The sequence below is a fragment of the Hippocampus comes genome, unplaced genomic scaffold (genome assembly GCF_001891065.2).
Source record: "Hippocampus comes isolate QL1 unplaced genomic scaffold, H_comes_QL1_v1.1 scaffold117, whole genome shotgun sequence".
Classification (NCBI taxonomy): Eukaryota; Metazoa; Chordata; class Actinopteri; order Syngnathiformes; family Syngnathidae; genus Hippocampus; species Hippocampus comes.
The window spans coordinates 981,102-996,830 of NW_017805225.1; the positions used below are offsets into that span (position 1 = coordinate 981,102).

At 48.6% G+C, this 15,729-nt stretch overlaps 1 protein-coding gene across 1 annotated transcript in view; it reads right to left on the reverse strand.

Annotated features, from left to right (window-relative positions):
• Positions 1 to 434: 434 nt before the first annotated feature.
• The window catches only part of astn1 (astrotactin 1), a 115,274-nt gene continuing 99,979 nt past the window's right edge, over positions 435 to 15,729 (reverse strand). Inside the window, exons 18-24 of the mRNA XM_019869320.1 lie at positions 13,658 to 13,935; positions 12,775 to 12,908; positions 12,420 to 12,571; positions 6,182 to 6,317; positions 4,134 to 4,234; positions 3,207 to 3,390; positions 435 to 893 (exon numbers count right to left, since the gene is read on the reverse strand). Coding sequence (XP_019724879.1) covers positions 656 to 893; positions 3,207 to 3,390; positions 4,134 to 4,234; positions 6,182 to 6,317; positions 12,420 to 12,571; positions 12,775 to 12,908; positions 13,658 to 13,935 — 1,223 coding nt within the window. The 3' untranslated portion in view covers positions 435 to 655. The remainder of the gene's footprint in view (positions 894 to 3,206; positions 3,391 to 4,133; positions 4,235 to 6,181; positions 6,318 to 12,419; positions 12,572 to 12,774; positions 12,909 to 13,657; positions 13,936 to 15,729) is intronic.

Consider the following 15,729-nt stretch of genomic DNA (forward strand, 5'->3'; position numbering starts at 1 on the left):
TGCCTTGATTGTTTTTGAACAAGTAGAATAGCTTGAAAAAGAGAATCGTGGGCATTTCCAACCCAAATGATCCACTATACACAATGACAGGACAAGAGAGGTTATTTAAAAACAAACAAACCAAAAAAAAACAACTTTAACATTGGGATAAAAATGAATCATCATCATGCCAGACACCGAGACAACACCACCATTTAGTGATGCTAAACCTACAACTGCTTCAAGAGCAGATTTGTTCAACGGAACACTTGTCGTATTTCCTTGACGAAAATGATACGAGCCGAGGTTGAAGGGAACTTTTTTCACTTCTGTGTGGAGCGTGACTTTGTTGTACAGCTCGAAAACATACGAAATGGACTGTATCTTTTAACGATGGCAGCACACACACACACACACACACACACACACACACACACACACACACACACACACACACACACACACACATCTTTCTCTATTAAAAAAAAAAAAAAGTGATGAGCAATGAAGTGGCAAGGCTCCAATTGGTGATATGACGTCGAAGACGGTTGATGATGGGGTCAAGAAAGAGCCCGCTTTGATGTTTTGAAATGCGCACACTTGAATGGATGTAAAACCACCTTTTTGTTCGATCTGGCCGGACTTGATACCGCGGGTCGGGTCGGGTCGGCGACAATTAGATCTCCTTGGGCTCACCGTAGTCATTATACAAGACGGTGAGCACCTGCTCATCACATGCCTTGTGAACGTCCTGGCCCACGTCTGCCCAATTCATTCCAATGGCCCCGGCGTCCGTGTAGCGACAGGACAGGAACTTGAGAGACATCCGGCGAAGGCCGATCTTGGGCTCCCGGAGAAGGCCTTTGCACCACGGCGACACTTCATTTAACTGGGAGAGGATCAGACCGGCTTTCCTGTTGGACACGGATCAGACTGTCAAAATTCACCAGACGGGACACTCCGTCCGGCGTCGCGTGAATTCAGAACGCAGCGCAAACAACAACCGAGCCAAACAATTTGCAATCCGAAAGGAATAATTAGTCAGAGTTGCTCCGTGAGCTGCGTCAGAAAGGAATGTTGATCTTCAATCGCCGTGCATCGTGAGCGGTGCTTGTGGGAAGGTATCAGCAACATTCGAGCAGACCTTCTCAAACTGATCCGAAATGCGGACAGTTCAAAACAAGTCAAGGGCACGCAATCAATGTCCCAAGTCATTCACACTTTTCAGTCTGATCATGCAACAATTTCATTAGGTCCTGCTCAGGATGTTTTGCTTTCACTTCTGGAATCAATCAAAAAGAAAATTCAACTGGAACATTTCATTCGCCGAGATCCGGGATCTGTGCTCCCTTCATTTTTGAACATACTAAGGTCCATTTTTATTTTTCTTCGACCGTACTGACACATTGGTGACGATACAAAACATTCTTTCCATTCGCCAGCTAATGCGGCGGCGTTCAAAGTCCTTTCTGCCCTGGAGGATGAACACCTTGACGGAAAACTGGTCATCGGATGACAATATGTTAACGGGTTGCTGGGGAACCGCTCCCTCAACTAAAAATAGGATCGTCAACTATGATGAAAATGTCCTGAGAGGAGCTCCAAACAAAGATTAGAATCTGTCGTCGGTCAACAAAAAAAAAAAAAAGAAGAAAAAAAAAGAAAACGGGGTGGGAAAGAGGTCCAACTGAGAAACAGTGAGGGAGAAAAGTTCTTTTTTTGCCAAAGCATCTTGAATTTCTGAGGAAACAGCCAAGCGGTGTGCCTTAAATAATGGGTACGTTCAATGCGATGACAAGGCCTGGCCTCCGGCAGAAGAAGATAGACAGACTTTGGGTGAGTTTCTGCTTTGAGTTAAAGCATCCAGCATCAAAAGCAACAAAAATGTCCCTCGACGAAAGCCAAACGGCCTCGTCGGCGGGAGTCGATATGTTTCTAAAAACAGCGCGTCCAAAGATCTGCTGTCGGGAGAAAGATAAAGCCATATTTGATCATTCAGTTCTTTCCCGGTATTGCATACTTGGCTCACGAAAGCCCACGCGGAGTCCGGGCCCCGCACGGCTTCTTCGGAGCGGCAGCGTGACCGACGCGTCATGAGAATTGACTCGAGTTCGTTCCTCGGTGTGCGCCACGAGGAAGCTGGGGAGTTGCGCCCTTGGGTTGTGGGTCTGTCCACGCATGACTTTGCTTTTTTGCAAGGTGCCTTCCTACCGCTGCGTTTCTTTGCTGTTCAGAGACGCTTTTCGGACGGAAAAGGTTTTTTTTTTTTTGTTTTTTCTTCGCAGGATGCCAAAATTGTGAGGGGAGAAGAAGTTACAAACACAACAAAGTCCAACATGGAGAAGGTGGACCGTCTCGCGCGCTTCACTTGCATCCATTCCTTCTGGTTTGGACATCCAAATGGGCCCCCGGCCAGTTTTAGGTGCAAAGCAGTGCGCAAAAGTTCCGAGCGGAAGCTAAGGATACGATTTGGTTGGAGCAGTGAAAACAGCTGTCCGTCCACTCTACTCAAGGTAAAAATACGCTGCCCCCATGCACCCATCGAGGAGGGCGTCAAGAGCTGGGCCAGCGTTTCACGGCTGGGGGCGAAAACCACAACGCTCCTCCTGAATCGGAGAGTTGGCCTCCCGACGGACCCTCGTTTCCGGCACCCCTGGATGCCCCTCACCAGGGAGGCTGAGAAGTCTGACTCCTCGAGAGCCGGAACACACCCTCCCTTCCGCCTTGTGAAAAAGGGGGACCACCAACGGACGTCCGTGCCACGTTGTAGAGGCGTGTCAAGCAGGACAACATCCGGAGACTTGAGGGACACAGAGTGTTCACGGCGGCCGGTTCATTTCTCGAATGGGCCGTGATATGACTAGAGCACGTTTTTCGAAAAGAGCAGATTGGATTGAAATGAATAAGATGCCGTCGCGTAGCTCAGGTGATGATGTTGTCATGAGGAAATCAAAACTCAAAACTGGAAAAAATTATAACAAAAGTTGATTGGGTTATATTAAAATGAAACATTTCCAAATATTAATGATCAAACCTTGCCCTAAAGTCTTGATGGGTTGGGTGGGAACCCCCGGAATCAAGAAAAAAACTCCCTCTGGTGCTAATTTGAGAATGACACCACCATTTCTGTCTGGGTGTGTGGAAGGATGACTTATGCGGTGTCTGTGAAAAGCGCAACCGAGCATGGGTCCCTGCGGAAGATTTGGAACGCCCCCGACTTTACTGACCTGGGTCCAAGCTCGTCCTCACACCTCCAGGTAAACTCCCCGAAGCTCTCATAGCGCTGGTTGTAGTGGTAGAGAACTCGATGCAGCGCCGGGGCGCCCAGGTCCATCAGAGTATTATACGCCGTCTGCTGCTCCTTGCCACTCGTGTAGCCGTTAAACAGGTTGTAGATTTTATCGGCGATTTCTGCATGGCCGCAAGCACAAAACAACCGGCCGATGAATATGACCACTGTCAGGCCAGTGACACAACTTCTTTCTGAACGTTAGTTTAAACGTGATGCGACGCGCACACCAAACCCGTCGCCGGCAGCCTAAGTGAACATTAATTTTATCATACAACTCATTCCTATTAAGAAACATTAAACTTCAGAAAACATGCTCAGCTCGGCCTGAAAATGCATTTAAAGCAATAAAAACTGAAATTGAGTGTCACACCTAAACAAAAGGACTTATGCACACGTTTCAACATGTATTTTGTTCAGGTTGACATCCTGAAGCCTAAATGAACCTTGGGTATTCGCATTGGACAGACTTGCCACAATCGAGATAAGGCCGAGTTTTGAATGCCAACAGTCCGTTCGAGAAAAATATACACGCGCTCCCATTTGGGATCTCTATGATGAAAAACGTCATTTCCTGAGAATGAAAAACGACAACGGCGTGGCCCGAATGCCTCAAAATTCAGCGAACATCATTCATAATCAAAAAAGCTCATGTTCGTCCAGTAGATCAGCCACAGAGCATGAGGAATTAGCAAGGACCTCTGTAAGGTCCACGTTGACTCTGGAGCAAGCCATCTCAGACTGACCGATAACACGAATGCGTCGTTTCATTCTCCGACAATTACCACCGGAACCTCACGCAGGCACCCTGCGCCCCGAAGCGAGGAGTGACTCATCTTCATCTCCCGTGTGTGTCTCTCCTCACCTTGAGCTTTGACGTCATCCACAGTCGGGCAGGGCGTTTTAATCGTCACCTCACTTGGACTGGAACGACGCCCGGTGTTGTCCACTGCCCAAAGCCGGAACCTAGACAGGCACACAGCCAATTACGGTCATCGAAAGAGGCCATCTATTCTTTGTGAACCTTTTCATTGGAATCGGTTGCCTTTCCTGTGCAGGTAATTCAATCGGATGACTCCTCTCTACGAGGAGAGCCCGCATTCTAAACGCACACGTTTTTCTGAATGACATCTCCATCTTGTGGCTGACACGCCCATTGCAAAGCACAAATCCATCCCATTCATCCACTTTCTCATCCGGTTCTCCTCAGGAGGGTCGTGGGTGTGTCGGAGCCTATCTCGGCCGTCTTCGGGCAGTAGGCGGGGGACACCCTGAACTGGTTGCCAGCCCATTGCGGGGCGCACGTAGACGAACAACCATTTGTGCTCACGCTCACACCGAGGGACAAATTAAGAGTTTTCCACGGACCTGCCATGGACGTTTTTGGGATGTGGGGAAAAAGGCGGAGCACCCGGAGAAAACCCGCGCAGACAACATACAAACTCAACCCGGGAAGAAAGCCGGAGCCGGAATCGAACCCCACGCCTCTGAGCTGTGAGGCGCTTCAGCTGTTACTTCCCACGAATAACAATCGAGTGGTTTTTTTTCACAGTTTTATCGCACACGAACAGAAAACCACGGGGGCAATTAAAAGCCATTCACTCCCAAAGACATATTTGGCCGTCTTTTCGGAGTCGTCGCAAAATCGAATTGGGTTCTCCTCGGCCCGCAGGCTAGAGCGGCGCAAAACAGAGACCAGGGAATGAATCTCGCTCTGAAGTCAGCTGTCTTGCCCGTGGGAAGTTTGACTGAACTGCCACTCGGAAAATAATCACTTGTGATCAATGGCTTTTCAAACGCATGTGCCTACGGTGGCAAGTGCCAACATTTTGGTCCAACCAAGAAGGCCACATTTGGATGGTCTCTCTCCGCATCGAAAATATGAGACAGGGCCTCGGCTTGGCTCAGTGACACCACCGAACTGCTCGAACAGAGAATGCGGGAGCGCTTGCTACTGCTGCGACTTAAGAGCGCGCGTGGAATTTTGTGTGATAGCACTCCGACTAAATACCGTCCGGCACCTCAAAACATTCCGCGCATTCTGACTTTCTTCCCTTTTGTTTCTCTGCCTCTTGATCTTCTTCTCACTCGCTCTTTGGCCTCTCCCCAAACGCCGCCTCATTTCCTCTTCGAGACATGCGTATTGCTTCACTCCGGGCAAGTCGTCCGCGGGCTAAGCGTGAGAAAGTCGGCATCCGTTGTGTGCGTGCGAGGCTGAGAATCGCACATGCGGTGTGTCGGTCACCTTACCATCGTGAACTCCCACTGCAAATGTAGCATGGAATAAATCATCGTCCCGTGACTCATTTCACAGAACCCCCCCAGCCCCGCCAGCTCCCCCCTTGCTATTAATGTCGAATTATCATCCCGCCACCTATTTGTGGGAATTGAACATGAAAGGATTATTTTGAAATCAGTTCCCAATTGCCAAAACGAACCCAAATTGCCGCCATTGATCATGCTAAACGGCACGAGCAAATCCCAAACAATGCAGCGATCCCGAGCTCCTTGCGGGGCGTGCTGGAGCCTCTCCTGGCCGTCTCCGGGCAGAAGGCGGGGGTGGCGGGACACGCTGAACTGGCTGCCAGCCAATCGCACGGCACGCAGAGACGAACAACCATTCGCGCTCGCATTCACACCACTGGACAATTTCGAGTGTGGGAATGTGGGAGGAAACCGGAGTACCCGGAGAAAACCCACACAGGCCCGGGGCCCGCCAACCATTTTTCAGTGGCCCGCGACATATATTAAAAATGACATTGGAGAACGGCCCACGAGGTTAGTTAAAAGAAAAAAAAAAGGTTGAGATGGGCAGAGTGACAGAGTAACCTTTGAAATGTAATTTGGGCAGCACGTGTAGTAAGCGGGTCTGCATCACAAACAGGGAGTGTTGATGTGGACGGAGTAACTTACATATACGTGGTGTCAGGCTCCAGACAGCGGACGATCATGCTGACAGAGGAGGACAACAGGTTTGGAATGTCCCCTAACATCACACATGGGGACCTGGCGCCAGACAAGACATCATCCACGAAGCTCAGAAGCATTTCTGGAGCACACACACACACACACACACAGACCGAGTGACTTCAACGGCGCGAATGTGATGTCAAAACCATTCAACTGTTGAATTTCTTTGTCGCTAAGTGAAATTGACTTCTGAAAGAAGAAATCGAAAAATTGTTTGCGCAACCAGTCAGACAAGAAATAGCACAGTAAAATCCATTCTCATTAAATGGATGAACACAAAAAATGACAGTTTTTTTTTTTTTAAAATATAGATTACAATATAGCAGCGGAATACAAATTGAACATTTTCTATTGCGAAAGTATTTTATCAATAACTAAATACAGTAACAGATTCAAGAAAAAAAAAAATCTTCACCACTTATTTCATGCCGCCCAAGGCCCAAGGTGATGTTGCTACGCGCATATCAATCAGTATTTTCCCAGATGCATGTGAAAACTTCCCCAACTTGTGTATTCCGGAGCATTCTTTCTCAATGTTCACATGTGGCTTCAGGGAAACCAAATAATGACATGGAATGGCCCTGAAAGGAAATGGAATGGACAGAGAAGCTGATGCAGACGCGGCAGACTTGCTTTGCTCCTGCCTGTCTGTGTTAGACAACAGCTGCAGCCCTCAGAAATGCTGCTCATAAAGTTCCCCCCAAAATCAATTTCCGGGTTGAAACAAGGCAGCCAGAAACCGTGTTTGCAGAGCGAGCCTCATAAAGTCCAATTTTTCGTGTGCAACTTGAAAAAGAATTTTTCATTAGACTGTATCTGACATTCTCCTCCCATCTTAATCAGTCTCTCTTTCCTGTGTGTGTGTGGGTGTGTGTGTGTGTGTGCACACACACACACACCCACACACACATCCATACATAGGGTATTTTTCCACCCAGGGGAAAGACCAGATGGCAGTTGTTTTGGGAACAGGCCGTCCGCAATTTCAGACAGCCTTGAAAGTCTTTTAGCTTGCGACTTCTCGATGGCATCAATTCGCCAAATCCTCAATCATTCCCCAAAATATGCATGACAGATGAATGGACCGCTCCCCGGGTGCGATCATGAGCGCGCGTGGAAGGGTGTGTGTCGACGCGTGCCCGGCGAATGGCCGGCAATGGGTTGAGGGTGACCCCCGCCTATGGCCCGAGGACGGCCGGGATAGGCTCCGGCACGCACGGCCGCGCCCCGCCTGAGGAGCAGCGGTTCGGATCAGAGATGGATGGATGAACTGTTGGCAAGAAAAAGAACGCTCGAAACATCGCGAGCGATATTTTCCGTCATTTGGTGGAACGTGCTGTACTATCCACAATGCGCGAAATATGAGCCTGTATTTCGTTTTTGCAGTAGAAGCCGACCAGCTTATCCAAAGATGACAATAGACCGTCGTACGGCTCGTTTGGTTTCAAATCTGTCTACATAGCAAAAGTGGCGAGAGCTCCAAAAGACGGACGGGAGGGACTTTGATGTCTGACAGCACCTGGTTGGGCCATCAAAATTTTGGGCTGCCGCTATGGGGGATAAATGCCGTCGTAAAAGTGTGTTCTTAAATTGATTTTTCAAATTTATTGCTTTCGGCTTCCAGCCCCCGATTCTTTTGTACGGCCCGCTAGTCACATATCACGCCAAACAGTTTGATGGTTCTAACAGCAATTCGAGGTGATGACTGATGTTAAAATATAGTGAACAGCCTACAGTTGAGTCCCAAGGTAACTTTTATTCGGTGTGTACGAGTATTTATTCTTCCAAGAGTAAGCAGTAATATAACGAAGAGAAACGGGTCGCCCCTTGATAGCCACCTGTTGTGAAGAACGAAAGGTTCCACGTACAGAGAACCGGTTGAAGGAGGCTGAAGTTCTCACTAAATCTGCTCGAAGAATATAGTCAGAAATACCAGGTCAAGCGCAATACTTGTTTTGGTTTTTTTCCAGGCCCGTAATCAATGGGGGGGGGGGAACAAATAAATCAATGCAAAGGGATAAAAACAACATCCTGAAAGAAGCGGCGGAGAGCCGCTTTTACGTGTCCGTTCAGCTGGAGATGTTTACCCTTTGCATTCTTCACGTCTGATTGGTTGGAAAATCAAGGATTGCCAGGAGACTGATTTATGGGAGTTGTGGGATCGCTCACCTTTTGAAGTTCTGCCTGCTTTTGTCAGTTCAGTTGCGCAGGCCTAGGCAGGCGTGCGTGTGTGTGAGCGTGTGTGTGAGCGTGCCTGCGCCTCTTGACCCTTCCAGTCAATCTGTTTTCTCCTGCTTTGAAATGGAAAGGAGAAGGGTGCTTCAAAGATGAATCTGTTTTTGCAGCGGACTCTTCATTTGAAAGCGGCACTCAGAAAGTGGCAAATGTCAAATTCAATGACGATTGGTGGGGGGGGGTTTGAGTTGAAAATCGCTGTTGTCGGCTGACGATTAGAAAGGACGCCCCGACAAAGTTGCGGATGAGCTCGCGTCAACCGCCAGATTGACGAGCATATTTCCCGATTGTGAGAGCAGGACACTTTTTGGATGGGATGGTTGTGTTGGAAAGATGATCGTACTTTTTGGCTTTGGACTGCAAGTCTTCGGGTCTGAATCATTTGGAAGCACATTGAGTGAAATGTCCGCAGGCGCCGCTGGTTCGCACGTCCGCCTCACATTGCAGAGGTTCCATTCCGGGCCCCGGCTTTCCTGCGTGCATGATATCTCCCCGTGCCTGCCCGGGTTTTCTCCGGGTACTCGGGTTTCCTCCCGCGTGGAATGCCACGGCGGAAAGGCGGGTGACCGGTTAGCACGTCCGCCTCACCGTGCTGAGGTGCGGGCTTCGACTCTGGGCCTCTGCCTTCCTTGCATGTCTTCCCCGTGCCTGGCAAGGTTTTCTCCGAGCATTCCGATTTCCTCCCGCATCCCAAAAACATGCACGATAGGTAAAATGAGCATTCTAAATCGTGTGGTGTCCAAACGACGGCCCGGGGGCCATTTGCGGCCCACCATCTATTTCTCAGTGGCCCGCAGCATGACCCCCAAAAATACATCCTTTGACATGGGCCCCAAGCTTAGTTTAAAAAGGTGAAGGTGGGCGGAGTTTCTCTTACAAAGACTGTAGCTCTGCTCTAATTTATCCTTAGGTGTGATTGGGAGTGCGTTGTGCCCGATGCGATTGGTCGGCGACCAGTTGAGGGTGTAGCACTGCCTACTGCCCGAAGACAGCCGAGGATAACGTGAGATAACGGATGGAATGCAGCGTCAATCTCCAGCCGCTCCTCCTTTTGCTTGCAATTTCAGTTTGATGAATAAACTGTTGACCTTCCACTGACTTCATTGCGCCATCAATCATACTTTTTTTTTTTTTTTTTTTTACACAGGACATCTTTTGAGGGGCGATCAGATTTTGACAAAATGACCCCGGGTAATTGATAGCAGTTGCCCTGAGAAAGACTCCAATTTGCCAAAGGCATCAGTGAAAGAATGCAACTCTTGAAATGCGGATGCGAGGTTCGACACGTTGCCGAAAAGGGATAAAAGTTGCATTCCTGTTTTATGTTTTCTGCGCTTGATTTATACGAGGCGAAGAAGTCATTTGTGTTTTCTTCTTCTGTTCTCTGCGCCTTTCATGACCTCACTCTCCTTTTTCTGTTGGTCTGGCATTGGTACGCCTCTGAACTGGAAAGTCCACCCGGACGGCGTTTCCGAGGGTGTCCGAAGCCTTTCGGCTGCCCATCGGTTGCACTCGGCACACCAATGAAAAGGATACACGTGAAGCAGCCCTCGCCGGGCTTTGCAGGCCCAAACAGAAGTTGGAATTCCAAACGCAATACTGGAACCGTCGACGACATCAGGACCGGTCACATGACAAGTTCAAACCTTCGAGTCCGACAAACCCGTTATCTGTCATATGAAGGAAATTTGATCCGATTCAACGTTTTTAACACTCTATTGCTGAGGATATTTATGGACGTGGAAAAACAAACCACCATTTAAAATGTCCAAAAAGCCCAAACTTTTTTTCTTTCGCAGGAAAGGGATCTCAGGGAGCTCAAGAAAATGACACAATGATGAACAAACTGTTACTTGTAATCTTCAGCAGTGTACAACGTATTGTGGAATAGCATCATAAAATATGAAACATTACCGACATAAATTTAAAAAAAAAAAAATTGCTCTCTCACGATCCGACATTTGGCTTAAGGGTAGCACGATATTCTTTTTCGTTGTCTTGCGGCCGTGGCACTCGGGGAGGGGAAAAAACGTATTCCCAAATCCCCGCTTTGAAAACAAATCAAAAGCAGCAGTTTTAGGAAGCACATTCATTTCAAGTGCATGCGAGGCAGCTAAAACGATATGGTCTCTGTGATCGATTTTCCGCAAACATTCCTTTTAAAGTACCATTAAAGTTGGTTGATAGCTCTCAAAACAGATTGATCACGAGTGCCATTTCATTGAACGACGCCGGTCTGCTTCAATGCGGGCCAAGTGAGCGGATTCACTTCGGAGTGCTGAAGCAACAGAGAGGTTAGAAAGCGGGCAAAGAAAAAAAAAAAAAAAAAAACAAGCCAGCATTAAGACCTTTTTGAGAAACAAATCAACGGGACAGGAGGAATGGCAGATTGGAGGAAGCTCGAGGGGAACATCAAAAAAAAAAAAAAGCGCCGAAGAATGAAACACAGCGCAGGAGGACCATCGGTTCACGTCAGTCTGATTTTTCCGAGATGAAAGTCAGACGGCTGAAATCAAAACCACACTGCTCAGTCTCGTGCCTGTCTTTGATTTCTTTGCTCTGTCTCTCCGCGCGGCTCCTCGGTGGTCGCTTCGCTGACACATCGGGGCATGGTGGGGTGTGTGTTCACCTCAAACAGTCACCCGACATCCCAGACGGTCGAGCGGAGTCGAGTGCCTGCCGCGTAATGCCAAAAAGTCGACAACAAAGTTCACCTGACGACAAGCCGCCCACGTTTGAACGGTTCTGAATCCGCGCAAGTGGGTGAGCAGGTGGTGCCAAACTCCAATTGCAGATCAAAGGGCCGCTATGACGGCAGACCGCTGGCCTTTTTTTAGCCAAGCCCCAAACAAAACAAACACAACATGCTTTTGGTCAAAGTCGGGCGACGATGAATGCTTCATATAAATAGTGACTACCATCTTGTGGATTCCTTCAAAACTACAACAGTGTACGGTCTTGTCCAACCTGGATTTACCTTGGGAAAATCTCCCATCACACCCCCGAAAAAAACTGGAGCCAAAAGCATGAACCTTCAAATCCTGATCCTCTTGCCTCAATTTAGAGACACGCGTCATGATACAGTCTGAATGAACTCTGGCCTGTTGATTTGAGCACAAAGCTGAGACATTTGGTCTTCTCGCATTATTGTCGGCATTCCAACTTTTCTGCTGATCACTATTTGTCACACGCTCCAAATTGTTCAGGGTGTCCCCCGCGACCCTTGTGAGGATAAAGCGGATCGGAAAATGGATGGATGGATGGACTGTTTATCACGCGTGTAGGAGACGTGTGGCGGAATGAATTTGTAGACCAATGATGGTCCGTCAATCCAAAAACGCTTCTTTTGGCGGAACCGCTTCCCACTAATTCAATTTGTCGGCCTTGTTTGTTTGCTTGCCTGCCAATTTCGCTTTTTGTTTCCTCTTATATTGCAAATGCTGCGACGGGCTGGTAACCGGTTGAGGGTGTCCCCCGCCAACTGCCCCCCCAAGACGGCTGGGACAGGCTCCGGCACGGCTCAGATCATGGGGATGGATGGATGAATGGATCATTTGAAGAAAAAAATAAAACATCACTTCTCAAAATGGCAGCCCCCCCCGAGATGGATGGAAAGTGAACAATTTCCCTGTTTAATTCTTTGGCAAATGCAATATTAATCAGAATGAGATGTCAATGCGCAGATCTTTTGGCCTCTTCCTGTTGCTTTCAATTTTCAGGCCGAAGCGCCGCGCTTTCGGGAGTGCACTCGCATAGCTGCAGCTGGTCAGCAATCAGTTGCCCTTCTGATGCTTTGCGAACGGGTGCGAGATGACGCCCGCCTTACGAGAGCTACTTCGGCCATTAGCGTGCACACGGTTGCAATTTTGAGCTTTTTCTGCGCCGGCTTTTTTTGGTGCCATCTTTCTGATGTGAGCTGCCCGAAGTAAAAAAAAAAAAAAAATACCTGTCTCAACTTTGGAGTGGTCAGTCCTCTCGGTCACCTTCTCCTGGCTGATGAGGTAATCAATGATCCGCACACCGATGGGCGGCTCCGTGTGGTTCCATTCCATGATGAGCAAGGAGCTACTCGGCTCATGAGTGAAAGACAGTTTCAGCCTGGAAACAAAAAGAAGAGGAACAAACATGAGCGTGACTTCTTGGCGACACACAGCCAACTCCCAAAAACAAGTCAAAATGGTCACACTATCTTTGATAAAACAGGAGTGCATTTTTTTTCAATCGGAAAAAAACGGGCCGGCGACCCTCGTGAGGAGAAGCGGATTCGAAAATGGAACGGATGGATGTGATGAGTTGCCTACATCGGTTGTGGCAGAGGCGCACATGTCGGGAGTCCGTCGGCGCCAAAGGCACTGGAATCACACCGACACCAGTCGTCAATCACGTCGCCGCTCCCTGAGCACCACAGCGTGCTCATCATTGCCTCTTGAAGGGCCTGCGATAAGGCAGAGAAAGGAGGACGTGAACAGTTGAGCAAACAGAAGGATGATTGGGAAGCTCAATTTGAAAAGCTTTCCACAACAGCAAATGCAAAGATATTGTTGGGGGAGGCGTGCGAGGCAACATCAAGACGAGGTACAGATTAATTTCGAAATGGCAGCATTTTTCATTTTGGTACAGTGGACTCAAGTGAAGCTCCCCGGCTGTGTCTGACTATAAAGAAGAGAAAAAAGGCAAATGGTCCTCTAATCATCAGTCACAAAGGCATTTTCATTGTTGCCACTCCAACTGGCAAAGACCGCCAAGCCGTTTTCCAAAGGGCCTTTTCTCAAAGAGCGCGTGGTCTTGTGTCGTAAGAGCGACAACAAATTTGAAATTCTGTGACTTGTTGTGCTCAGCTTACTGACTGAGCTAGCAAGCTAAGCCAAAAAGGCAAAGTTATTTACACGCTTTTCATATACAGTATGTACGGACAGAAGTGAATTTCTTCCATTTCAAGGAAAAGCAAAGTGATGGTGCCCTCGCATGTTCCACTCTGTTGACCTCGTCCCCCTCGCGTCTTATCTCAAGCCACCATTCTCAAACTTCTACATTTGATTCTTAATCAAGTGTGATCTCCGGGCGACGACAGCAATAATATCCTCACGGCGGATACTGATATGAGCCGATTCGATTCCATTCTCAAGATCACACTTCCATTTTGGTGGCGATTTACAGACCCCCGAAAAACAAACTGCCACACACCTGGTACGTCTCGTTATTGGACACCAATTCATAGACGGGGGCCGCCTTGGTGATTTGCAAGAGGACGGGCTCGGACTGCTGTCGCCCTTGAGCTGCCCTTGGGCTCATATGGCAGAGATGGCAGGAGCGAGGGCACTGGCCCTGGCTGGTGCAATCCATCCGGACGCCGGCTGCCATCCGCTTGGCTCCCGCGTCCAACAAGCTGGCAATGTAGGCGGGGTAGGTCAACGTCCGAGGCTCCTTGTCATGCTCTTCGGATTCCTCGGAAGGCGAGTTACCTGAATGGACGCATGAATTCAAGTTGATTAGCCGCAGGATCGCTACACGAGGGGCCCCAATTATTTCTGCCGTGTCCTTCATTTTATACAAACGAGCGCGTTGAAAGTCATGATGATTCTAAAGGTCTTCCAAATGGTATTTTCGACGTGCGTCAAATACCCCAAAACACTGGCTCGAGACATACGGTCGATGCCAGAATCACCTGACGTTTGGAATGAGACGAGAGACGGACGGGGGCAAGGAATAAAGCTGAACTGACTTTAAACGTCTCTCTTCCGGAGTAGCGTGGCAAGTCTCCAAAGCATTAATGCGGACCCACGTTTCGCGAGCTCCCGTTTGGAGACTTTGAGCTCATCTACATCACAAGAAGAATGCTTAAGCAGTTGCGTAAATATTTGCGAGTAAATCTGGGTCCACGCAGTTCCCCGAAGAAAAGAAGCTGGCCGGGAAAGCGAACGATGTCCTCCAAACAACCAAATAGGCATTCATTTGACAACGCTCGTCCCAAAGTGCCGTTGACCTTTCCTTCTCTTCCATGCGTCCTCCCAGTCAGCAGCAACACAATGTGAACTGACACCAAATAAGCCACAAAACTAGACCGGCATGCGTCTTCAGCGCAGAACAGTTCCTTGGTCCGCCTCTCTGGTCCAGACTCAAAGTTTCGCGTTACAGACCTTGAACCTCACCGAACTGAAAATAGTCCAGTTCTGACGTTTTCACGGGCCTCTCGAGGCTCGTCCATTTCAACCGGCATCAAGTGGACCTCTCGGATGTGCTTGGTGTAACCACTAGGGGGCATTCAAGTCACACCGTTTCAAACTGGGCAGACATGATCCAGTCCAGTTCCAGCACCTTGGAGCCAAAGGAACAAAAAAGACCCTTTGACGTTCACCGCACAGGAGCTCGCACAATCGAAATACGGCCCTCGTGCCAAAGGAAAAGTCACACCTGCGTGTACTTGTCACATGTCCTGCAATATGCAGCAACGACTCCAGATTGTTCACACGGCATGAAGAATGGCACTATGCGCTTATAATATGGTGGATAGAGCCAACAAAGCCACCGATGGGGGAAAAAAAAAAAAGGACCTCAAAACCCATCAAGTCTAATACCTTTAGCATGTGGAACTCCCTCCCCTCCCTTCTAGCTACACGTCCCCGGTGAATGTCTCTCACCTGGGCCGGCACGTGACAATAATAACAATAAGAAAAAAAGGAAGGAATCGCAATATACGTCTCGCAGTGTTCATCGCTGCAAAGGGCCTGTCGAATGCTGCGCGCACATACGGTATTGTTGTTCGCGATGGTACACTTGCCTGCCAATTAGGAATGTTCAAATGTTGCCTAAGCCGTGGCCTTTAAAGTTGCTAAAGGTTTTCCGACGGCAGCAGTTTGCCTCTCGATCAGATAGATTTCATGATAATTGGGTCCTATGGGCGAGTGAAAACCATTTGCAAGTCAACCCCAGCGACAGAACAGATTGCGGTCAACGTTGCGCCTTTCGTTGTATTATCCTCGATATGTTGACATCAGATTGTTTTCAAAGCGGGACTGCAGGCATCCGTTTTGTCAAGGGTGTGTGATGGTAGCGGGACCCAAAGAGGAGGGAGGCGGGTGGAGTCGGGAGTACCGAACAAAAGGCATTCACAAAAACGCTTGCACGGGTACGCTGGAAAAACTACATCGAAAGCACGATTACAAAGTCCCCCCCTCAACTGAAAGCAACAGGAAAAAATAAAGCCATGACAGTAACGTTAACAAAGTCTGGAAAACCACCAAAAAGCAAAGTAACAA